General features: G+C 37.2%; 1 protein-coding gene across 2 annotated transcripts in view; it reads right to left on the bottom strand.

Moving 5' to 3' along the window:
- ADCY8 (adenylate cyclase 8) overlaps nucleotides 1-27,075 on the bottom strand; it is a 117,982-nt gene that overhangs the window by 46,689 nt on the left and 44,218 nt on the right. For both annotated transcript variants that reach the window (XM_059867173.1, XM_059867164.1), the window contains exons 3-6: nucleotides 23,142-23,272; nucleotides 20,551-20,662; nucleotides 9,720-9,847; nucleotides 629-787 (exon numbers count right to left, since the gene is read on the bottom strand). In XM_059867173.1, the coding sequence (XP_059723156.1) occupies nucleotides 629-787; nucleotides 9,720-9,847; nucleotides 20,551-20,662; nucleotides 23,142-23,272 (530 nt within the window). The remainder of the gene's footprint in view (nucleotides 1-628; nucleotides 788-9,719; nucleotides 9,848-20,550; nucleotides 20,663-23,141; nucleotides 23,273-27,075) is intronic.

Below are 27,075 nucleotides of genomic sequence, written 5' to 3' on the forward strand. Positions count from 1 at the left end.
ACGTTCAACTTTCAGGTGAATCAGCCACATCAGACACTCAGACACAGAAAGAAACTAGGCTTTTTTTTAGTGGAAAACTATACATTTTCACATGTAGGCAGGTTAAGATAAATATCTCAAAACATCTACAAAAGCATCAAATCATTCTGACAAATTATATTAACAGAAATTCTGCTGCTCATAAGAACTTGTTATTAGACTATTGACCCATGAACATATAATTCTTCCCACAGTTTGTGCATTATAAAATTGAACAAATTATAGCTTTGTACCTCATATTATCATTTGAATGAAAAAGGTGGGAGAATGAAGCCTGGAAAATCTCATGAATGGTCAACATCTAACTGGGAAATTTGAGGTACCTCCAAGGACTATGAGGGCTGAAAACAAAAGATGGATCTTTCTGAGAAAATCAGAGGTAACAAAAAAAAAAATTGTCTTGTCTTTTCAAATGGCTTTACAAGCAGACCATTTCTACCTTTTTTGGCCATAGCCTCACTAATCCTTGCCAACTGCAAAATAGCAAAAAAAAAAGGTCATAGTTGATGAAACAATGTAAAACAGTTAATCTCTTGGCAAGGTTAACAGTGCAATGTTTTCTGACTGTGGGAAATTCAGTTTGCCTTACCCAGGAATTCCACCTGACTCGAGTTTGTTTGCAATATCCACGTCCCATGACCAGACATCAAACTGCCACTTTCTGAGGCCCAGCACTCCACACAGAACAGATCCAGAATGAATCCCTATTCTCATGTCAATGTCATGCTTTGTTCTTGATCTGACATATCTGTTAAACAGAACACACAGAGAAAGAAAAAAGACCAGACCTATGAGAATATATGCCACAATTTTCCATATCATTTTGAAAAGGGTATGATGTAAAATATGATGTCAATTAGCTGCAAAGTGCAGTCGAGCCTGTAAAATGAGAGAACTTTCTAAATAGCAAAGGTAGAAATAGTGATAAAATTATTCTAAAAGCCAGGTTATCATTAAGCACTTAATTGCATGCATGGCTCAGTGGCACTCTTCTTATTTCAATCAGACAGACAGGGAAAGATACAGAGAGAAAAAGATGCCTGAGTGAAAATATTTTGTTGCACTTATTGATTGCTTTAGCTTGGTACCTTATAAAAAGTTTAGGAACAGTACAGAACTGTTGGAACAGTATGGAACAGTCAGGAACAGTGTGGATAGTTAAGGAACAGGAACCTGTTCATCAAACCTGTCTACTCTTTTATATTCTTGTGTATTTTTTTACTTATTTTCAATTTTTAAAAAAATGTTATTGATTGGGATTTTCCAGAGTTACTTTTTGTCAAATTATTATTTTCATTAGATTTGGTCAGAATACCATTTGCTCTGTCATGACAACCATGTGAGTTTAAAATCTGTTTTGTCCATTCTGTGGGGTGGTGGTGACCATTCCACCTCTCAAAAATAAAAAAAAAAAGAATATATTTGTTAAGAGACTGCTTTTCTCGTTCTGTTTGTGTGACAATAACTGTTTGTGTTCTGTTTGTGTGACAATAACTGTTTGCACCAGAAATAGTGTGTTCATTAATCTTTAAATTGTGTGCTCAGGGTAGGAAAAGCACATTGCTACTGCTGGTCCATGAACCTGCTGTGTGTCTGTAAAGGGCCTCATCTCTACAGCCCCTGAAGTCAATAGAAGCACAGCAAGATCACACTACAGAGCAGGGAAAGAATAAACAGCTCTGTTTCACTGCTCTGAAGTTAACTGCCCTTGCCTCAGATGCATCAGTAATGACCTTGACAGATCCTCTGTAGAGGAGAAAAGGGTAAATTGCTTTCTGCATTCAATACTTGAGCTTTCATTGTTGCAATGGAGCAACAGCTCAGTTTGTAAAGGAAAAAAAAAAACCAAAACCAAGAGTTCTAAAATAGAAACTAGTTGCACAAAAATGTGAAAAATTGAAAATAAGGAATTAATCATTTCCCTTCCCTTCATATTAGGAAAAGTTGGAGAAAGGAAGGCATATGACAAGTCTCAGTGCGGTAGTTTGCCTACAAAACCTGTTAATCACATCAGGAAGCCAACATATTTCAGCTATCTAAGAGAAAAAGGTTTAAAATACTAAATCATAAAATAATAAACAAAGAAACTTTGTGAAGGAATTTATCTATGTTCTTATACTTAAGGCTTATTGTTTTCATTTACAAATTTCTTCATTGCATGCAAGCAAAAAAGCTTGAAATAGCATAATTATACAAAACATTACCTGTCCCTGGAAGATGGGATATGCTTCCTCCACATTGAAGCCCTTTATGTGTTGTGAGAGCTACTAATAGAAGTGAGACCACTGAGATTTTAATGTTTTGAATCATTTTTATATGCTACAGAAATATTTAAACTGATACTCGTAACTGTCAGAGGAATTATCACACAGCCCTTCTCATGACTGTTTCCCCTTTTCCTTTTGCTCAGACTAAGACATCTCTCATTTTACATTTGATTTCATTATCTTGAAATAAAAGATAATTGTATTTAGAGGAATAATTAAACAAAAAGCTTTTCATTGAAAAACACAATCAATAAGAAGGCCTTTAGTTTAATAAAATGTTTTAATAGCCTACATTTATGTAATCTTTCTCTATACATGTATAGACACACATGCTATTTTACCAATTTAATTTTTATTTTACCAACTGTCATGTCCTGTGATGAGCAGCTGAAGGCTCTAGGTTTGTCTACTTAGAGAAGAAGAGGCTGAGGTGTGACCTCATTTCTCTCCAACAGCTTCCTGTGGAGGGGAAGGGGAGAGGGAGATGCTGAGCTCTTCTCCCGGGGATCCAGTGACTGAAAGTATGGAAATAACTCAAAGCTCCATCAGTGAATGTTCAGCTTGGACATTAGGGAACATTTCTTCACCATGACTGTGGTCAAACAGTGAAACAGGCTCTCTGCTGAGGTGATTGATGCCCCAAGCCCATGATCAAGATGCTTTTGGACAATGCCCTTAACATGCTTTAACTTTGGTGACCTTTGAATTGGCAGGCAGCTGGACTAGAGGGTCACTGTAGTCTCCTTCCAATTAAAATAGCTTATTATTCTGTTCTATTCTATTCTATTCTATTCTATTCTATTCTATTCTATTCTATTCTATTCTAAATTGTGGTCTGGTATTTGTATCTTACATGAGAACTAATACATGCAGGTATCACTGGAGAGACCAGGTACAAAGGATGGTGCAACTGAGCAATGTGCCCCTCTACTTCCAGAGTGTTCACTAAGGATTCCTGGATTTAACTTGTCCTTTGTCATAAAAATGTGGGGATGGCCTGAGAAGGCTTTGGCATCCTCCATCAGCCACACAGGACTTCTGAATTTGTCCTAAACCTCACACAGCTGCACTGTCCACACCACCTCCTGCAGTGCACTGCAGACACCAATCAAGGTCTTCTCCCCCTTGCCTTATCTGTCTTTCACAGTCTCCCAGCAACTCTTTATGTGCTGCTCAGGTGATATTTGATCTCAGTTCTTCACCAGCAGTCAGAGTGCATTTGGCCTCCTGCCTGCACCCTTTGGCTGAGGACATCCTGTTTCTCTGTCTGCTGCAGTGCTGGTGCACATGCAGGGCTCTGTCTTTGCATCCTCTTCTTGTCATGCACAGCTCCTAGGTGGATAGATGGGAAAATTGCAGGAGGGGACCTGATAGCATGAAGTAACATGCATAGTCTGAAATATATTTAAACAGCCCTTGGACATGAATCAAAGCACAGAAGTGATCTAGTCTCACTCAAATTCCTTCATTATTTGCAACAGGAGACTGAAAGCAGAACTGCTGATAACCTGTTGTGAAAACAATAGTCTTCATAGAAATTTTTGTTGTAAGATATTAAGTTGAACAAAGAATAAATGGCTTACTTGATTTCAAAATTTTTCTGCAAAGACTAAAAAGTTTAAAAGTGAGGTGATTTGTTTGTAAGTAAGAAAGCATGGAGTTATACTTAGTCTTTTTATTTAAAATTGGGAGTGATGTGGGCTGAAAAAGATTTCTGAATTATGTAAAGAAGGGGACTTAATCATGGTCAAATCTAACTCTCCAGCAGCCAGGCTACCACATACTTTAGGAGGTCTTGTTTACATACAAGTATAGGAAAAACAAAGCCTAAAATAACAATGCCTGGATCACCTTCATCAATAGTGGAAGCTCTAACTTAGTCAGAAAAAAAAAAATTGTCAGAAATAATAGCATGTACTAGATAAAAAATGTAAAGAAAAAAAATTAAGAGAGTCCATTTTGCAAATTCTCAGGTATTCCACATCTATTTCTTCTCTCTCTTAAATTTATTCAACTGTCAAAGAAGCTTCTAATTTAAAAAATGTATTTTCTTCAACTACTTTACAGGCTTTCTGCAGATACATCAACAAAGTGCATGCATGAAGATGCATTATTGATGATCTATAAAGCAGCCCTCTTTGCCTCACAAGTGCTTTGATATCTTATCCAGGATGAGGTAACTGTGACTGGAATTATTTTTGCCATTCATCTCATTTCAGTCTAGCCACAGATAAAAAATTGCAACGATTTAAAGTGGATCCTGGCATTTCCTCCTGGTCAGCATTCTTTAATGGGTATTTGATTTTTATGGTCTTAATTGAAACCTTTCTTATTTGCATGAAGAAGGTGAGCCAAAAGTCAGAAATTTGCTCTTCAGCCTTTTCTGTAGCTGACAAAAATCTGAGTGCCCTGGAATTCAGGCCCCGAAGACTGAGAGTGACACACAGGCTGCTTCTGTGCTGGCCAGTTCAATTGTGCAAGGTTATGACTTTGCTTTGAGATACTTAAAACAACCCAGAATGCTTTTTCATTCTCAACAAGCCCTTTCACATTCTGTTCCAGACCATTTCTAGTAGGTAACTTGAATTCAACTGCCTGGTTCTGGAAGCAAAATGACTTCAGAGGAGTGGAGTTGGCCAGTTTGTTCTACTGTTTCTCAGTGATGGCTAAAATTCTCTGGGGTTGCTCAATTTAGCCATCAAGACATGGTCATTATCCTCCTCATGTGGTGAAATATGAAAGTCCATGTATTCTGGTTGAAGTCAATAGGGGTTTTAGCAGACTCTGCTGAGAGCAGAAGGATGGACAGGTGATCTCCTCCATCTCCTGCTAACCGAAATGTCCTTTGATCATAAGGTTCAGTTATGTAGGGAACATTTTGGTTGGACTCAACAGAATTATGGAATTTTCCTGAAGGAATTCAAATGCTTTTTTGGTGCTGACATGACAGCATAGTGAAGTGATGTAAGGGATCTTTTCATCGTGACTCTGGGAACGGTGTCATGCCCATGAAGGAGATATCCATTATTTCAGAAAAGCTTGGTAACAAGACACACTAAGCTACTGAACACTTTGAATGGTACAGTGCAGGCAATGTGACTTGTGGGATGTAGCATTTCATAGATGAACTTTACGCAAGTTGAATTTACAATTTAATGTAAATATTTTCCCAAGGAGCCAATTTAAAATAGCACCAGGATGAGTTTACCTTGGATTTAGAGCTGTAATCTAATGTAGGCAAAACTATTACCTGGAGAAGCTTCATATTGTCACTAATATAGCTGACTTGCACAGAGTGCAGAGAGAAACTGTAGCTACATGGGCAGAGTTAATACTGCTGTATTCCTCTTTCTTATGTCAATCTGCTCTGAGAAACAGGAAAATAATACAGGACAAGGGACCACAGACAATATTATTAGAAGTTTGTTTTTTGATTTGAAAAGTATATGATAGAAACCTATATAATCATATACATATATATGTATATGTATATATACACACTCCTATGCCATTTTTCCAATGTGGCCTTGACTGTGTTTCATGGTGCATTCAAAGGAAAAAGGTCACAGAAGTACATGAACTCATTCATCTCTACTTGATTTAGTTCACATCGTCATCCAACAGCAAAAACAAGGAAAGAAAATCTATTCTGATGTTCTCCCCATTCAGTCAGTGGCTGAAAGGACATGTGGAGGTGACAATATGATCAAGTCTCAGTGAGAAACCTATATTCAATCTTAGAACTGTCTAAAAAATGCTGGCTGAACTCGTGAATATGTCACAATATCCCTTTCCACCACCACACAGAAATTAAATTAAGCCTTAGTTTTTGGGTTTGAATCAGAGCTCATTGCATCATAGGAAGAACCTTGTAGAGAAATAATCTGTGGAAGAGAAATAATCTGTGGAAGGAATCCAGAACTGGATGAATGATACTAATATATAATTACTTAATTAAATAATTTATAAATAATGGATTATGAAAACAATTCCTGTCTATTTTACTGCCTGAGTTACTTCTTTAACGAGAATTGATAATTTTGTGATTTTTGTTAATAATCAACAGATGATGATAAAAGCAGTTCTTTTCATTCTATAAGCAGGAAACCTGCCAGGGCAGTCAGTTATCTGAAACAGTTGAGGTTTTTTTGGTTGCGGATTTGTTTGGGTTTTTTAGTTTTCCTTTTTTTTTTCTGCTCTCATGAATTTGCCTTAATATTAGTACTTAATTACAGACTTTTAATGAAGACAAGCTGTTATCTAATTTCTGGAGTTTAGCCTATATTGCATGCTGGGACCTTTTATTCTGTCATAATAGTTACTCTTTCAGATGGCTTTTAGTGGGAAATGATCCAACAAATGAAACGACTCAGGACTCCTTGATTCACCAAACAAATATACGAGTACAAGGGTTTGTTTGAATTTCCACTGTTATACATATTGTGCCATTTCCACCATTACAGTATGTAAGTGAGTCCTTGAGGAGCTGAGTCTCACACAATCTTCCTTCCCCTCTACTCCCAGTCACAGAGATTTTAGGAATAAGGACATTTGAGAAGGTGGTGTTATTCCTGACCGCCACTAAGCTTGGGTGATAATTGTTAAAATGAATTATCATGAAATGTTAATTGTTAAAACTAATTATCATCTCATGACTAAATATTCCACTGGAATCCCATTTCCATCGACAGTCAGTACAGACAGGAATTGATACAATAAAATTAAACCAAATGAGAGTTATTGCTGCACGTGAAAAGATGTGAAAACCAGCTGAACAAAAGAACTCCTTGTGAAGAATTTGTCCTTTTTACTTTAATTCACATTTCTAGGTGCAGATAAACAGAATTTACAGGTCTTTGGGTTTTGCAGCACAGACAGAGTATGGATTTTTTCATGTGCCTAAAAGTGGTGGAGCAAAACCACCTTACTTTGGAGTAAATATCAGATTCCATGGCGCCTTCCTCTGGTTAAAAGTCACCCATCAATTGATCTCAACAGTTAAGGGAGCAAAGAACAAGAAGACAGATTGGAATAACAAAAATAGTACTTCTTTTATGGGATTTTTAACAAAGCATGGTGATGCAAAAGAACCTTACAGAGAAAATATGGATTTTGAATTATTTTGTTGAGTTCTAACCAGTTCCTTTCATCTGCAAAAAGAGTAGTGGAGCTGCAAGACTCAAGCTTAAAATCAAATTGTAGACTCTCAATTAACAATATATTAACAATTCAGCTGTATGGATATGAGCTGTATGAAAACACTCAAAAGTCCCCAGTGAGATGGTCTGTCCATGTAGATTTATTTTACATGTGGTGTAGTGAATGGACCTGACATTCTTGTTCTGTTCCCTTTGAGCATGGAGACATCAAGGACAATAGAAGGAGTATTCAGCCATGGTATCCTGAGATCACAGGGGTTTTTTGGGTGCTGCCTCACCAGGAGGGTTGTACTGGTCCATACAACATTACCAATATCAATGGAGAGAAATGTTTGTCTGTATAACTTCAATGCAGCCCTCCAATCTGAATGATGGTTTTGCATATCTTGGGTCATCTCCCTATTATTTTAGACTTAAAAAAAAATTATTTTATGAAATATTCTGATGAAGATACAAATTTTATAATCATCAAAATGTCATTTCTGTAACATTTTAAATACGGTAAAATTCTGTGGGGACCAATGTGATAAAAAACTCGCTTTTATAAAAAGGGTATTTTTTTTTATCTTAACTGTGAGACATATACCTTCTTCTTTAATTCTAATTAATAGACTGTACGTAATTCCAAATTCTCTCAGAAATGTGGGCAGAAGTATTTCTAATATTCCATGGCAGGATTGGTCCTCCCTGTGAACTGTGTGAACGCACATTGAGATAAGAAACATAGGGCTCCTATACTCTGAACAGAAAAGCCTGGGGGAAGAACCATCCTCATTGCATAGACAGAAAATCAGATACTGGGGTTATCAAATAAATTGGGGGTACTCTGAACTGAAGTAGTCTGTGATGGATGACCCAAGTCCTGATGGACTTTGGTGTCACAGCTCTGACTGACTGTAGCTGCCATTTAGGATACTAAAAATAGAGCAATATTTCTACTGGATTGCTGCCTTCAAGACCCTGTTCATTGAAGGGCACAGGATGTTGCAGACTTCCACATGTGTAAGGAGATGGAGAGAAATTTACTGTCTGAAGAAAAAGGTTTGCAATGGGTGCTCTGCAGGTGGTGTTACCAAGGAAATGGAAAGATTTGATGTGTGCATCCAAAACATTTTAACAGTGCTGGTAGATTTTTTTTTCATCTCTGTGTTCTCTAATTCATGTTTCACTTTCACTGTGGGAATTCCAGAAGCAAAGTATTGATTACTTTATTCAGCATTTAGCCTGTGATAATTGAATCCAGCCTTCTTAGATATCACTGTTGCATAATCATTATTCAGTTACATTTTCCATTAATTAATTTTAGTAAAATTCTGTCTCTATTAAGAGCTCAGTAATGCAGCTGCAGTGTGCATTAAGTGTCTGATGTATGTCATGAGACAGACCCAGATAAAAGGGGCAAAGGGGTCTGGACAAGAAGAAGACAAAGAGATTGGACAGCAAAATATCCAGGCAAAGGGAGAATGCTCATGTTAGGCAACACTGTTTTAGGGAAGGCAACAACAGAAAAAGTATTTGAATATGATAAGCTCAGTAATATTTTTATTGATATGTTGTATCAGTAAAAACCCATACATTTCTAAAAGATGGACAAAACCTCTCTTGGAGTACTAGATGTCAACCAATGTCATGGTAACTCATTGGACAAGCCCTACCCACAGGCTGCTGAAATATGATTATTATTAATTGTAATTGCATCAAAATACAATAATCTAACAGCAACATAATTATATTTCCATGATGGGAACACATTCCTTCATAAAAATACTTCCAGTGCTTGTGAATTTAGGCAAGAACCTAATTTATCAGGTAAAATTTGTTCATCTGGAAAATCTCAGTACTTATGAGTTTGTCTGTGAGCTAGTTTCCAAGCTAAAGGATAGCCAAAGCTGTCTATTTTGTGTTTATATCGTGGTTTAATTTTATTAGAGGGACTATAGGAAGCAATTCAGACTCCTCCTCTTCAGTCTCCTTTGAAATTGACAACAGTACAAAGCGAGAACTGCCAAGAACTGTGAAGCCTCTCAGTTGCACACACAGCTATTGTGTTACATCTATGAAGTAGCACAGGTTAATAAAATCATTTTACCAACTGTTCCCACGTGTTACATGGATCAAAAAAGTCCTGTGCTTTTCACAGTGATAATGCTGAGATTTTTGAACCAACAGAATAATTACTTGTCTAGTGATAGTGTTCTCAGGTATGAAGTTGAGAACACTGCCAGAATGAATCAGGGTGAGAAAAAGGCATTACCTGATGGTTTTGATCATGCTGAGCCCCATTTCAACACAGCAGTGTGCATGGTCCTGGCGAGGTTCTGGGAGCCCCGACACGCAGTAGTAACAATCCCCCAGGATCTTTATTCTGAGACAATGGTGTTCCTACACACAAATGTAGCAAAGAGAAAGAAAATATTTGCAGATTTTTTAATAATTTTAAGGTGAAAGTAAAAGTGGTTGAAAAATTACTCTTAAAAAAACAACCAAACCCCCACCTTTTTTCTGGATGTTTCCTGCTTGACATTAGTATAATAGTGATTTATATCACTTTTGAAATCAAGTACCTTTACACTTGCAGAAGAAAAGGCTGTAGTGATTTTTATTTTATTCTAATCAGATGTTCTTGCTGATGGGGAGAAATGTTTTATCAGAGCTAGATGGAACATAGGCCAGGGATTCAGAAATGCCAGATGAGATAATGAATAACCCAATTTAGGCTATGTTCCTCCAGGGCATGTTTTCCTGCTCACTTTTTACACTGGAAATAAATGAAAAACCTCTTTCTTCCCACTGAATTCCCTTCCCACCTAAAGTTTCTGCAGTGACACTCAAGTATTCCCAACAGCTATAGGAGCTGATCAAGTATCTGCATGGCAAGGATCTCAAAGAAGCTGCCCTGCATCAAGCTCATGCTGAGGAGAAAGGATGTTTGGCATCCAGCTAGTGACATCCTTTACCCTAAGAGCAAATAGTGAATTTAGTTTTTAAAAACATACTAACAGTATCATTAGATACTGAAGCAGAATATTATTGTGTGATTTGATCAGTATTTTAGAAGATCCTTTTTTAGTGAGCAGAAATATCTGAGTTACTGCAATTTTCCAGTTCCCAGACCAGCATATGAGACCAAGATTACCTGTAAATGCCCAATGTTTTCTGCTGATTGGGCCCTAACAGGAGGCAATCAATGCACAGGAACAGAGAACATTACAAGTTGTGGCAAGGAAGTGTTTTTGTAATGGAAAGTCATTGAAATATTGAGTGTAGTACTAATAATCAATCAGTAAAGGCTTCAGTAACAGACCTTTTAAAAGAAAAATTTAAGATCTAGGAGCAAATATGAATGCTGGTTCTCCTAGGAATCAAGTATGGGTTGCCTTCAAAGTTTTGCTTAGGAAGAATGCAGGTTTGTAGTCAACCTCAGACAAGCCTTGCACAATCCTGGAGTGACACACAGAATTCGCACACTTTTACCCAAAGCTTTTTGAGAAGTCAGCTGAGGCCTTAAGCATGCCAGCAAGGGTAAAATCTGCTCTGGGCACGTGGCCAAAGTAAGCTGATTCACCCTGAAATCTCCTTAAACCATCAGTAGTACCTGACTGTGTTTGAAGCTTTGGTTAAGTCTCCAGCTAAAACCAGTGCTTGCCTTTGGAGTGCCATGCCTTGGTATCCAAGTTTCACACAAAATTCCAGACTGAACTCAGGCTTCTAAAATGTCAAAATTCATATGTAACTCTCCTCTTTCCTCAACCCCTTCTTTTCAGCCCCTCTGCAGACCCACACAAGAACACTGGGAAATTTTCATATTGCTTCAAATGATATTGTACATCCTAAACCCCTCCAAAACAACTTTTATTTTTTAAACTGTTCCCCCTCAATGAAGAGAAATAGAGATCTGATGCTAGCACATTTTCCACCTATTTTTTTAACTATAGAGTGAAACTATGAAACATAAAAGTTAATTGACAAGTAGGTAGGACTCAATGGCATAAATCAGTGCATGTCAAACAGTAAGTGGGCTTCCTTAAGCTTCTGTGTTCCTCATTTAGACAAAATGCAAAGAGATGAAGATATAAACCACAGATTCTAGAGTTCTTTGGCTTTTCTAAAAGTCCCATTCAATTGATTCTTACTATAAGTGATGTTTGCTTTCACATCTAGAAAGTAAAAGGATGGTGTATAATGTCATATTGGTTTGACTGAGGTGGAATAAATAAAAAGGCAGCACTTTATTCAGACCCACTACAAATACTTTACAGATAATAACCTTACAGTAGTATAGAGGGGGGGAAAAGGGAAAAACAGTCAATGTTTAGGAAAGAAAGAAAGACTGGAAGAAAAGAAAGAAGAAAGATATATCTCAAGAATTATGAAATTTTAATTTTTTTAATTACATTTTTAATTTCAACATTTACTATACCTATGTGGTAACACAGGTAACCCTTATTAAGTGAGAATTTCTTTCAGCACAGTTAAAGACTGCATTCTTCTATAGGTTAAGACTGTTTGATTCTTAAGACCTCACTTAAACTGGCTACAGTGCTGATTCCAGTAAATTCAGATGAGACTTATATTACCTTCCTGCATGTCTGAAATTCAGAATAAAGCAGACAACTTCAGAGGCATGTGCTTTTTGTAAGAATAAGAATCTTAATGCATATCAAGATCTGCAAATGAGGGTCTGATGTATGCAAATGTGAGTGTATGTTTGTGACAGAGAAAATCCATTCAACTCCTCATGAATGTTTTCTTTCCCTGGTCATGTGATGTCACCCGACTGACTTGCCAAAGCTCAGGAAGTTACTATGGAGTGCAATAGCCAAGCGGAGATGACTGTGTCAGGGGTCCCTGTGCCAGGGAGCAGTGGAGCCCAAGGAGAGCCAGGCAAGGCAGTCAGGGAAGCCTGGGGACAAATTCAGCTCACAGCTAAAGCTTCTGGCTGGGCTTCAGTTCATCTGTCTGTACCTAAACTCACCATGGATCTGCAAGACCCTGGGTATGTGAAACACCCACACGGGACTAACAAATATGACATAAGATTTATGTCCTGTGGAACATTGCAGGGGTCAGGCAAGGTGTCTCTACCGGCACAAGAAACCACAGGGAGCTTTTAAATGACTCCTTGTCTTCCTGTGTGTTTTTTTTTTTTTCCTGTTAATCATATTATTATGACTGCTAAATGTGATCTGTACTACAGCCTGACTACATTGCTTTTTCATTTTTTATTCTTCCTTAATTATTCCCACCATACTCATTTTGAAAGTAAACTATGGGCTTTTTATCACTGGAAATATTTCATCTAGAGGAAGATAATTCAACAACTCTCAAGTAGGACAGGAGGCTAATAGTATCTGCCTTTGGCAGAGGCAAACTGCCTGCTCTCCTGAGATTCACTCAAATGACTCGGTAGCTTAATCACATCTACAGTTTAGACTCAAAGCTTTGTCAGACTGGTTGTACGAGAGCATTAAGGTTAGACTCATGGATAATGTGGGCAGCCACACTCTAGTTTTATATCAGAGGCTGAGTTTTGTCAGGGCCTGCCCACTTTTCAGTGGTATAAAATGATATTAGTATAAATCAAGATTTTCCTCACACTGTAGAGCTCAAGCCCACTTCCTAAAATCATCTCACTGCAATGGTATCTAAGAGTGGCAAGTTGATATTAAATGAAAATGAATGAAAAGTCTAAATATGTATGAAGAAACTGCAAAATGAGTAAATTATTTAAATAAGAGAAAATTGTCATACAGGAACTTTGATACAGGAAATATTTTTCACAACAGTGTTAAATTCTTACACCATTCAGAGGCTATTATCATCTCCTCTTTAATTTATTTTATTCCTCTTCCTTTTTTCATATGCAATTCTAGAAGTTGTCTTTAGGCATGTAAATGACAGCTGGTATTATACAGACATTCATGTCAGTATCCATCAGCCTCACACCCCTTTCAATACTCATTCATTAATAGCATTTATTGAGGGGATCAATTAAAATCTCAGCATGTCACAAACAAGGGCTCTTTTCTCCCTTTCTCTTTTCTCTTATTTTCAGCTTTTCATTTGCTGCAAGTGGAAGATTAAGGGGCCTGATTCTGCCAAGATCAATTTATATCAGAATTTTTGCCTAGAGATATTGAACAGACTCAAACACCCAACTATTTTCAATAATAAATCTAGAGTAATTCTACGGCAATTGATAAGAAACATTTTTCCAATTCACCTAAATCCAGAGAAAAAGAAAATATGTGGATTTTTCATAAATAATTACCTTCTATGTGGTGAATGATTTATGTTTGAGCTTATTAAATATACCCCTAGTGACTGGAAAGGAAGCAAAGCAAATTGGCATAAGGTGGAGATACAGAAATGAGTTGCTCAAATATCAAGTTACTGAAAGACACAGTCAGAGACTTCATTAATATTTCTTGTTTCCTTGGGCTGAATTTCTGACGAGGGAAAAAAAGTGATTTTGTTTTATAAGCTATGCACCTTTTTCAGTTCTGCCAGTGCTGAATTAATAATTTCATCTAGTTTTGAAGGGAGCCCCATAGGATAGCGAACAGACCACAGAAAATTCAAAATTTATGCCATTTTCATAATTTCAAGCTGAAAGTTTAGAACATTGGGGATGAAAAATTTCTGCAACTGAACTAAGAACAAAGGGAAGTCATACACATAAGTCTTCTTCTAAAAGGCAGCCAGAGTGGGAGGAGGAAGGGACTTGGCCTTTGTGCACAATAGCTCAGTTCCTGAAACATGTGCCAAAGGCAGAGGAAACCTGGGCAAACCTCATTTCTCAGCATGAATGGGGCTAGGCCAAAGCTCTTAATCAGCATTCTGTTTTAGGGTGGGTTGGTGAGAGAGCTCCATCCAAATTCCTTCTACTGCAGCCCTGTCACTTTGGAAAACAGAACTGGGGCCTTGAGAGAGCCAGATGGAGGGGGGTTCTCAGACCTGGTCATGTAGGCAAAGGAGGACTAGATATGGTACACAGTAACAAAGATTGTTTCTAATTTTTATGCACATAAAGGGAAAAATATGGCAGTCTTTCATTTGCCTGAATACATAAGTATGGTGCTATATTAAGCAATTTCTACATATTTTAAGATACTGTATAAATAATGGTTTGGGTTTTTTTTCTTTAGAATAACCTATAATGGGGGGTTAGAGTTTCTCTGTGCTGCCAGAAAAAAAATAGGTTTGTGGTCTCTCATGCTGCTGAAGGAATTGAGGCACGATGGTGAATGAGTTTTGTAATTTATTATATCAACAGATTTGTTCCTTGACATGTTGTAGAAGAAAACTGTTGTGACTGTTGTGTCTGGTGAGCAGTTTGCCTTGGCAGCTTGTGTTAATTAGAAGACTATGCTTTAAGTGATTTCAGGGACAGAAATCCCCATGAGAAAGATTCAAGTTGTTTCTTTCTAGCTAAGGCAGGAACAATTCTGAATGGAAATTCTGCCCTTTAGGACTTTCTAGAACTGAATGGGTTCAGGTGCGTGGGACACTGGTCAAAAACATTAGAACCAGGTGTGAGCCAGGGTGTGCCCAGTGGGCCAAGAGAGAGGTTGTAGCCAGGGTGTGCCCAGTGGGCCAAGAGAGAGGTTGTAGCCAGGTGAGGGTCAGTCTCTTCTCCCAAGTAATAAGAGACAGGAAAAGAAGAAATGGCCTCCAGTTGCACCAGTGGAGATTTAGATTGGATTTTAGATAAATTTCTTCATCTAAAGGGTTGCCAAGCATTGGAACAGGCTGCTTGGGAAAGAGGTTGAGTTGTCAGCCCTGAAGATATTTAAAAGCCACATGGATGTGCTGCTTAGGGACATGCTTTAGTAGTGGCCCTCGAAGTGTTTGGTAAATGGCTAATCTTAGAGGTCTTTTCCAGCCTTAATTATTTTATGATTCTATTAAGGATGAGTTGGAGAATTCCCAAGAATATACTTGCTAAGCCTAATTTAATTCAAATCTCAAATTAGTCACAAAGTGGGGCTTCTTTTTGGGGGAGGTTGAATTTCAGTAATTCTTAGTTTATAAATCTCTGGAAAATTTTAAAAAAATTATTTAATCTGTCATTTTTATCTGAATTTTTTTCATAAAAAACCAACCTCTATACAATCACTTCTACAAGTGTTTTGTGGGCTGGGGTTTATAGGACTGTTTATGTCTTTTGATGGGCTCTTTACCATCTGAAAAACTGTAAATATAGGGAGAACATGGTAAACAAGGTTGTTCATTCATTAGTGGGAGCCATTTAATTATTGACCCTGGTTGGAAGGAAAAACACCTCAGAATTAAGCACTGCAAAAAGAGGATTCACTCCATGCCTTTACTACAAATTCATACAATGTCTTTATAATGAGCTAAATATTATATATTCATACTCGTAATCCAGAAACTCTGCTTCTTGCTACAGCACCTCAAACACATACACATGAAAAACTTCACACCTGGCATGTATGTTTATACAAGGTTTTTTAGGAATTCTCTGGAATCCTTTGAGTTATGTGCTTGAAGATAATTTCACCGTGGAACAAAACACTGCCAGCTCAGAGCTGAAATGTGACCTGGGACTGTAAAGCACTGCAGAGGAAGTGTCTTTATCAAGTAACAGAAAAGCCCCCAAATCCCTCCAGTCTTTCCTTCCTGATACCAACAGGTGCAGGTGTTTTACTGGGGCTGAGGAGGGATATGTTCTTGTGGAGCCTGGTAGTCAGGTCGATTTCCACCCCTGGAAGCAGCAGTCACAAGATTGGTAATACACTGTTGAAGGAGTTTTTGACAGCTTGTCTGCAGCACCATAGGAGACAATTTAACCCAGGTTACAGAAGAAGATTGCCTCCTTAGAAACAAAATAAACAAAACCCCCATCAGTCCTTTAATAGGCTCCTTTTCCTCTTTGTTGTATCTGAAACTGAATCTACAAAGAGTGGAGATGAATTTAGAAATATGATAATTTAAATCATGGTATTGGCTGACATCTAGCACTGCAGAGAAAGCAGAGGAAAAACAAACATCAAAAATAACCATTACTTCACCAAGGCAGGACTTTTTTTAGGTCTAAGTATCTTGCTGAATGTCATCTTGTTTCCCTCCTCAAAATTTCTGCCTAAGGACAATACTAATATTATTTGAGTTTCTGTTTAGGCCTTTCAGTAGATGAAGTATATATAAGGGAATGTTTTCTCCAGTTCCGTTTTATGGCAACATATTTTTCATCTTTTGTAAATGTTACTTTTCTCTTTAATAACTATAAATCTTTTACAAATATCACAGAGTGATTAGAAATGGGAAGTTGCTGTACATAACATATTATTACATTTTTTCCTTGGAAGAAATATTGAATAGTTTTAATTTTTGTTTGGAGTGTTCTATGGTAATGATACAGACACTATGGATTTTTTTTTTGTTATTAATTAGAGGCATCAATGTATGCCATAAAACTTGATGTAACTTAGGGAAGATTAAAAAAAAGTCAGAGACTTCTTATTAGTTCTGTTTTGCTTAATAAAGCTTAATAAGAGAAAAAAGAAGCTTAGCTAAATTACATTTTTCAGTATGCTGTGAAAATATCTTTAATATTACATGATTTATATAAGATGTTTGAGCAGATCCAACAATCCCTTATATGAGATTATAATTTAATACTTTTATTTAGAAGTAAATAAGGATTTATACATTTTTTCCTTAAAATCGAAAACACTGCCTCAAGCTTTCTGCAACTGATCTCTTTGTTTTGATGGTAATTCTTAGCAAACTCCAAGAGTCTGAGCAATAGTGACCATTTAAAAGGGTTATGATAACTCTAGTTAAGCTGATAGAGAGCCAGTTAACTGATAGATCTGAAATCTAGGTGTTGATTGCATAATCCTCCTTAGTGGAAGATCCTTCTAGGGAGGCCTTGAAAGGACCACTTCCCAAAAGCCCTGTCGAGGATTTACAGGCAAGTAGAAAACTATTGCTAATAACATTTACAAAAAGAATAAGACCACTAAAATAAACAATTACCATGCAGACGTGGTCACAACATGACAGTAAGACCAGAAAACCCCAAAATAATATTTTTTAGTACAATAGTTTTATCACTGTATGCTCAGAAAGATGGCATTTGGACAGTGATTGAGGAAAGAGAGATTAGGAGGAATTGTGGTGATCTGCCTTCACACTCGTGGAGGTTAGTCCAGGAACACTGTTTTCAGTGCTTTAAAAGGGATTCTCAAAAACAGGAGGTGTTCCAGAAAAGTAGTCCCCAAAACTATTTGAAGGAATAAATCTTACAGAGTAAAAGCCTTGCCATGAGTATGGTCTGTTTCTTTTATCAAAAGGAAACCCAAGAAGCCCCTTGATCAAAACATCCAGATGCATTCCCAGAGGAAGTCAGTGGCTACAAGGTGGTCCTTTTGTCAGGGAATGATTGGCCATAGCAAGAATTAATGGATGTAATTCAAAGTCAGAAAAAATCCAATGAGAAAAAACCCATACTGAATAAACAGTGAGAGTGTTAAGGCACTGGAATATACTACCAAGATGGACCAGTATTAAAACAAGATCATCTCGTGGTACATTCAGATGAAGACCAGGAATTTTTGCAAAAGCTACACCTTTACCAGGTGTGAAAGCTTTATACAGAATCAGATGGGTAGGTTGATAGATCCCTGTAATTCATAAGTCCTTAACATTTAGGGTCACTCAGTATCCATTTCCAAACCTTTCAAAGGTGAAGTTCAAAATAAGATTTAAACTCTTTTCTTTTATGCAGCTGGTCCCCTCCATAAGAGTCCAGTGTGGAGGCTTGGTTTCCTGTAAAGTGCAGAGGGAGAATTTGTCTCCCTGAATTGGACAGAAACACCAAACCCTTTTTAGGGAACTAAGGGATGTTCCTCTGTGCTAGGCATCTCTATTGTCAGGGCATCACACAGGTATCATGACATCCAGGTCACAGAACCCACAAATAAGGAACACAATCAAAATGTCTTCCTTTTTACTAAAGTTTAATTTTTCGTGATCATATAACTTTAATCTTTGCAGGCAAAATCTGTTCAATTTCTGCAGTTGTTCTTCCCTGTGCCTTCCACCTTTTAGAGGATTGTTCTAGACCAGTGGATTAGTCTAATGCATGATGTGTTAAAAAGAGAAGTAAATTCCCAGACTAGGAAAGGAAATGCATGAAGGAGCCTAGGGTCTTGAATTTAGTGACTGGAATGTTCACTTGAGAGGTGATCCTCCTGATAATGATTTTTTGCAGACACAGACTTTCCTTTGTCCCAAATCAGAGATTCCTGCATAAGAAATTCATGGCTATGTAAAACAGACATATATTTATTACTGTTATTATTGTGTGGCATATTCAATGTTTTCCATTAAGTTTTATGAATTTAGAACAGCAACAGAAAGATTTCTAGAAGGTTTAGGTGGAGATGTGTGACAAGCCACAGAGAAGGGGAAAACGTCTAGGAATTTAAAGAAGCAAAATTTTCAGTTCCTATAAAGTAAAAAAAAACCCAAAAAATGAAAATAAAACCCTGAAAAACCAAGCAGGAGGTTGACTTCAGGGTTAAGTGACAAGTGGAGGAGGATTCACTGGATTAGACATTTAAATGTAAATGCCTTCCTTGTTCCTAACTCCTTTACTGGATATAGTAATTTTATACAAAATCACTATTGGTTAAATATAGCTTATGGAATGGTTACAAAATATGGTTAATGATCATGAATGCTAGCCAAAATTGAAATGTGAAGCAAAGCAATAAAGAATTTTTTATACACAGTCTTCCTAAAATATTTCTGACATACATACATTTTATTTGGTGTAAAATATATTTCTTCAGTTAAAAAAGCTATTTTTGTCAAGCCATACAAAAGTAGACATTACTCCTCTAAGCTTTCTAAAAGACAGGACTGAGGATATTCTTTCACCTGGCTTGGTTTACAGAGTAGACCAGAGCTGGAAGGAGTTTTTGTTTGCAAAGCAGATATTGTAGGTTGCATTTATTATTTTGCCACTGCCCAGGCAATGGGTTATGGCATCACTCTGTACGAGAGAAAACACATTGCTATTTGAGATAAAAACAGCTGAATCAAAAGAAATTTCAATAATTGTGGAAGACTTGCTTTTCTTGACCCTAATGTGTAAGATGAGAGAAAACCACAAGGATCTTACTCTGATACCGTGCAATGTGTGTACAAATTCCCCATCACCCTAATCCAGAAATGCATAAAAGCTGGTGAGGGATGCAAATCTCTACATCAGGCCAAGCCACTTTCGGTTTCCTTTATAGTAAATAGATAGCATGGTCTACTATATTCAGGGCAATTAGCATTTTCCTATAGTGTGTACCTACATTTGGCTGGAAAAATGATAAAATCATCTCCATGAAATGTACTTCACTGCCTCCACTTAGAAGCCTTATTAGTCAGCTCAGATAATGACACCTAAAGATATCCATTTTAAATTACATTTTGACCAAAGAAACATGAAAAAAAATATACAAGCTAGCAAAACTGAGCATGTTCCCCTTGTATTTTTGGGCTTCATTTTTTTTTTTGATCAGTGCTAATTAAGGGGCAACTAATTTTCCTGATGTAAAAATTTCCTCTGCTGTGTTTAATTAATTTCATTGTTGAGTTAGATAGAATCCAGCCTAAAGACTGTAAACCCTGCTATTAACTAACCACTGCAATGACTGTGAGAACTGATTAGATGCCCTTAAATGAATACATCTTTTAACCTTCCTCACTTTGCAGAAGAAAAGACAAATAAAGCTGGGGTCTTAAAAAGAAAATTTCCAGCAAAAATCCAAAATGTGAAGCTTCCTTAGAAACTGTGGTAGGTGATCTGCTTTCATACAATTCTCTGTCCAGCACTACAGAAACCTAATGCTCTGATGACAACTTTTGCTTTCACTTGCTATCAGAACTCATAATTTTTCATATAACTTTGTCAGTGTCTTCCAATCTCAATTGCTATATAAAATCCCTGTGGGAAGAATCTGGATATGTATTGTTCAAATTGATCAGAGGATATTTTCCAGACCTCCCAAATATGGAATTGATTTTGTCTTTTTGGAAATAAATTGTGTTTAACTCACATGTGCTAGTCGATCAAATCTGGCAAAGAGTTCATTCAGCATTCGGACCAGCTCCTGGGCTGATAGAGTTGTGGACAGGTTGGTGAATCCTTTAACATCTGCAAAAAGAATGCTAAAAAAAGAGAAAACATATCAATATTTTGTTCTATTTCCTTTAATTACTGATGCTTTAAGTTACTTTCTAGCATTTTTTCTAGTGGAAGGATCATTTTATTACCCTTGAAGTAACATTACCTCTGTTCTATACTTTTGTACATACTAGAGTACTGAATACAAAATTGAAGGAACTAAAAAAAAAAATAAATATTACAAAGAGTGAGAAAATGTTTTGCCAAAAATAGGAGTAGTGAAATTCTAGATTTTCAAAGCATACAAGTCTCAAATCCTAAGAGTGCAGACAAATCTGTGATAGTCTTGATGTATACCAGGCTGAGGCCAGTTTTATTTAGCGTCATTTTAGGCATGTGATAGAAGTACCTGAGTTAGAACTGTAGTGCTCTCTTTATAAGGTATCAATCTTTAATTGGATAATTCTTTTTTCATTTTACTGACTTTACAGGGAGACCAGTGTGATCGTACTTTGAATTTAGGTGTATCAACTTGCGTGCCTGAAGTTGTGGTAGGATCTCCATTAAAAAACTGCTTGAAAACAGACTTCTAACCTGAGTTTGAACATCCAGTTTTTTTTCTTGCCTTTTGGCTGCTCACTGTGCCTAGAATGACCACATGTGAGCATAGAGAAACATAAACACACACAAAGTCTGTGGTGTGCAAGATACCACCCAGAACAAAGTATCTGATAGCTCAGTAATTAGACAAAGAAAGCATTGTCTACATTATAAAGTGGTGATGTTCAAAAAGACACACATCACTCTGGCACAAACCTGGTTAGCACTTGAAAGTCAACCAATAACTGGTGTTACCATCTGAGCACCAGAAGATCTTGTTTCACTTTAGCTGATGACTTGTGGTGAACAAGATCACAATTCGGCAGTGTCTGAGAATTACCAATGTAACCAGTAAGAAATACAGTAATAATCAGGTTGACTGATAGCACATCTTCAAATGGATGGACTGGTAAAGGTTTGGGTGAGGTTTAAACAAGATGCTTACAAACTAGGTAAGATTTTTACCAGTGAGAAGTAATAAAATTAAAAGGTGAAGTACCAAGCTACTCAAAGAGCAATGAAAAGTAATAATAGACTATATTTATAAAACTAAGATTTTCAAACTAGTAGTTTCTACACTTTTAATTTTCAAACCAACAAAAATTTCTAACTGGAAACTGCTTTTAAAGATTCATATAGCCTTGGTTTAAGTAGTATTCAGTACTGAACATTTAGGAAAAAAAATAAGGTGTTTGAAACCTTGTTTTGAAAAGATCTAGTTTCTGGCATTATGTAGAGAAGCCAACCAGTATCTATATTTTAAAGCATGCAGAATTTGAATTTCAAATCTCTTTCAGGCATAAAATGTGCTTTGACTTCTCATCCTGTCTACAACCCTTTTCCATTAAAGCAAAAGGGCCATCTTCTCCATATTTTGATTCTTCTACAGTAACACTTGCTCTGAGTATGAAAAAGGTTAATGGAAGACATTTTAATTTAGTGCAACTCAGACTTTTATGAGGGTCCTTGAAACTTTCAATCAGATTTAATAAAATAACATATCAGAGCTACTGCATGGGCACAGAAGCAGCAAATAATCAATTTATTCTTCTGCAGAAGTGCAAATTATTTTTATTGAACCTCTCCAGATGAAGTAATATTTTGGTTTCATTGAAAGGCAAAGTACTTCCTTCCCAAGCAAACTATCTGCCACCATATCCATGCTTATTTTGCACTTCCTTCAATGATGATTTCAAAGATGGTCCCTCAATAATTTACGCTTGTGTTTTGGGAAAGGTTTATGGAAAATGCTATTGGCTTAACAAAATATTCTGATTTTCAGGAAATACAATAAAAACTAAGGGTATGTAATGTCATGGAGTGGAAGTTGATCATTCTGGTGTAAATGTACAATTAGGACTGATTTCCTTGAGTAGCAGCTCATAGGATAATTATCACCCTTCTGAAAACTTACTTCAGGAAAGAAAAAAATTAGAGGGAGGGATAAGGATTAAGAAAATAATAATAAGATTGATTAAATGAAAATTACTATAAAGCAGAGGAACCATATAACAGTTCACCATCTTTGAGAACATCTTACAAGTCTCCATCTCATTTTTCAGTGTGTGGTGTGAACCTTCAGGTTGTGGCAGAATATGTGTCCACTTGTAGGCAGGGCTCCCCTTCCTGTGCAATCCTGACCACTTAAATGATCTGAGTGTGAAAAAGCGAAAAAAACCTGAAAAAAACCCCACAAATTGTCCAGACTCAGTGTTTAGTTCAAATGGGTCTTGCCATTGCCATGGCATCCAGCCATCCTGATGAGTAAAAGAAGGCATCAAAAGGCTCTGCTTAAATACTAAGCAAGGGTACACTAATTTTCTGATTAATGAATGACTAAAGCAATAGAAAGGAAACCCTCAGACAAGAGAAATTTACCAACATCTGAGACCTCAAGCATTACAGAAAAGCTCCTTCACCCACCTGACATTCTCATAACGATGAATGTAGATCTTATGGAACTGGTGCTGCAAATGTTCATCTTCTACATTGGTCATGTCATTGATCATTTCCAGGACTACAAACCGTGGTAACACAGAGAGCACCAGTCGTTCCTGAAACAAAGAGGAAACCAGTGTCACTCTGAACTGGTATTTCACAATGCCCAGTTTAGGGATCTGGATAAGTGGTTATTTAAGATCAGACCCTCCTCTCTAAAAATTCTAGCTCTGGCCATTGGTGATAATTCACTTTATCAACCTGAGTCCATAGTCCAGGACACCTCTGGTTTAGGTAAGGAAGAAAAATTGAGTTCACATGCAGCTATTCAAACTGGTCCTCTTGTCTAGGAAGACTGGAGAACATATTCAACATTTCTAATTAGTTTTGTCTGTGTTTCAAAAACACTCAGGAAGAGTAAACATTTGAGACATATGTTTATATGTATACACATGCTTATTTATAATGTATATTAGTTTAGTATTAGTGTGCAAACACAGTGTATCAGTGCATATTGGTGCACATATACTTCTAGCATTAATGAATAAGGAGATATATACATAAACATATAAGTGCTGTTTCCAGCCTTGTCATAATGTAATTAAGCCCAGAATTTTTACAGAATTTCACCAAATATCCTGAGTGGGAAGAGACCCACAAGGATCTTAAGTGACTGGCCTATATGGGGATCGAAGCTGCAATCATGTTTATTAGCACTGTGCTCTAACTAACCACATCTTAGTATAGCAAGGCAAGCCCTCAAAAAGTAATCAAGTTCTTTAATGAAAGCCCTAGATCATCCCCTGAGAGATTTTAGACTGGCTTCAGTGGCTCATCTGTTTAACAGCTTTGACAGATTTTTGCAAGTATCCAACCCAAATCTGTTTCTCTGCAAATTAAACGTTCTTTTTATCCTCTCAAATTGGGCATGGATAATTATTGATTGCTGCTTTCTCTGTAATAATCTTTCTGTACTAAAATACTGTTATTGTGTCTTTTTGCCCTCAGTCCCCCTTTTTTTTTTTCAGATTAGAGATCTTTGTCCAGTATTAGAATTTATCACTCCAAATCACTCTGAAGCAAAGCTACAATTTTTCACTTTTCTTTTGCTTTACAGGATTGCAAATACTGAAATCTTATTGAACTAAAGAAGAGAATGTTACTAGCATATATGTAAGCTATTTATAACCAAATTTCAAACAACATTTTGAGGAATAGGTTATATCTAGGGATAACCAGATAATAACTTCCAAATCAGGCACATATGTTGACTACAGAACACACAGATGAATAAAGTCTCCTCTCCTCTCCTCTCCTCTCCTCTCCTCTCCTCTCCTCTCCTCTCCTCTCCTCTCCTCTCCTCTCCTCTCCTCTCCTCTCCTCTCCTCTCCTCTCCTCTCCTCTCCTCTCCTCTCCTCTCCTCTCCTCTCCTCTCCTCTCCTCTCCTCTCCTCTCCTCTCCTCTCCTCTCCTCTCCTCTCCTCTCCTCTCCTCTCCTCTCCTCTCCTCTCCTCTCCTCTCCTCTCCTCTCCTCTCCTCCAGCCTTTTTTGTCGAAGAAACTGATGTTGAATTTGTTTTGAGGCAAGTTGATAACGGGAGGGTATAAAATAATCTCATAGTCATAATGAGATCCATAATGAAACACATACAGGCTGTGTTATGTCCCTTCTCAAGGGTGAAGATTTGTTCAGAGAGAACAAGAAAAACCAAAGAGAAGGATGGGTGGAGTGAGAAAGTCAAGCAAACCAATAATGAAAATAATGATTTTTATGCCAACAGGATTCAATGTCATGTGGATGAAACATTGCCATAGATGAAACGTGAATAAATGAAGGAATCCCTTCCTAGCTTTCACAGGAAGTGATATCACGACTAACTTAGAACTTTCACAGTGTAGATCATGAAGAATTCTCACTCTGAGCAGTCTTAGTCAGCAGTTAGTAAACAATCTTCAGCTCTGGCGGAAACACATTGTGGATAAACGCCTCCATTTGGCTCGATGGCAGCACCAGCTGAGGTGAACTGTGTGTTTGTTTAAGAGGGGAGAACCCAGGCTGCCAAAAGCTGCACTGGAGCACTAGAGTGTTTTACCACTGGAGCACTGGAGTGTCACACCCCCCTCCAGGAAGGCACTCCTTCCTGCATAAAATGCTGACAGAATATGAGAGAACTGAGAATCTCCTAATATTTAATTTATCCGCCTATTCTACAAACCTTTGCCAAATCAAGACCTGCCTTTCTGAGGAAGAGACAAAAAATTATGTGAGTGATGGCTTCTAAAGAGCAGGCTGTGAACTATAATGCAGCGAGATCATCCTTTATTTTGGGAAGTAGCCAAGCTCAGACTTTCTGTTTCCCCATACAAGGTGATTCTAATTTTAGCACATCTGCTTTGTCTTGGTTTTGTTGCACCCTTTCCATCTGGGAATTCTGCATCTTCATTCTTCAGCTGTCTAAACACTGGATGTGATGCTTGTGATAGCAAGAAGCAAACCAGTCCCTTAGGAGGTCTTGCACACTCCTGCAAACCCAGGTTTCACATGAACAACTACTCCTCAGGTAGCTTCACTCACAAGCAAATGCAAAGAGCTGCTGATTGATAGGCTAGAAGCCAGAAATATTTAAAAAATTTTGTGTCCTTAAGCTTCCTGTGATAGAAGGCACTTAGGTTTTCTTATTCCTTCACTATTAAGATACATAGCTTAATATGACCAAAAAATAAAACCACTTTCTGAATAAATCAGATCAGTATTTCAGGGAGTTGTATGAATAAAGTGTCCAATGACTTGTGAAGATACATTCAGAATAACACTAAATTTTTTCACTGTTAAAAGAAACGTGTTGTTTCCTAGCTTACCCATGAAGGATGGAAAATTGAAAGACAAGTAGTTTTTTTAAAAAGGGGATATTAAAAAAAAGAAAGCAAACAGAAATCCTGGTTCTTATTGAACTATTTATGAAATCTATGATAATTGAACATTAAAAAAATATCAGTTCCTTCATACCTATATGACTTAAATAGAGAATGTACTTTTTTTTCCCCAAAAGGAAAATCTTGCATTCCTATTTGTATTCAAGGGGGTATCAAGCCATGCCTCTAGAAAGTTTATTTAGAATAAAACATAGTTGGCTTGGCACATGTTCACTAAGCCAAGAAAAATGTGCCTAGGACATTTGATATCTTAACCTTCATGCTACTCATTAAGGTAAGTTAAATGTTCTTGTCTGCACATAAGATCTGGCAATGACCCATAAAACTGAGGTTAATTACTTTGCCTCTGTAGCAGCCCTCCTCCATTAATAGTGAAGTGTGTGATGAGCCTTTGTTGGAATCACAACTGAAGGTTCATGGACAGCTCGTGTCACTGCTCTGCATGATGTATGTTGTGCTAAGGAAGAGCACTGCAAGAAAAACAGCATTTAAGTGTGCCTGTGTGTATCTATGTATACTTTTTGAGGTACTTAGTTACCATCAGTTTTCTGGTACTGAAGCATTCAAATGACAGAAGATTTTTTGCTCTGTGGGTGTCAGCTGTCCCTTGCTATGCCCAGCTACTCTTACATCACACCACACTGACAAGATGGTGGGGATGCTGAACCAGGCTTCTTCTCCAAGGTAGGAACTGAGGTGGGCTCTAGTGTGGATCATTTCCATTCTTTCTTTTCCTACAGGTGATTCTAGTGTTCTCTGGACCACTATATGTCCTTTTCCAGAGGTCTTTCAGTTCACTTTTCTTCAATCCAACAGTTAAGAAAGATTTTCGGTTATTCAAGAATGAGTGTCAGGTCACTCTTCCCTTGATGTAAAGATCCTTGCCACATAACTCCCCTTCAAGCTACATAAATACTATTGCCCCTATTTCACAGGTTTAGATACTATGGCACAGAAGAACAGCAGTGTGTGGAGGTCATGTACAAA

The sequence above is a fragment of the Haemorhous mexicanus genome, chromosome 1 (genome assembly GCF_027477595.1).
Source record: "Haemorhous mexicanus isolate bHaeMex1 chromosome 1, bHaeMex1.pri, whole genome shotgun sequence".
Taxonomy (NCBI): Eukaryota; Metazoa; Chordata; class Aves; order Passeriformes; family Fringillidae; genus Haemorhous; species Haemorhous mexicanus.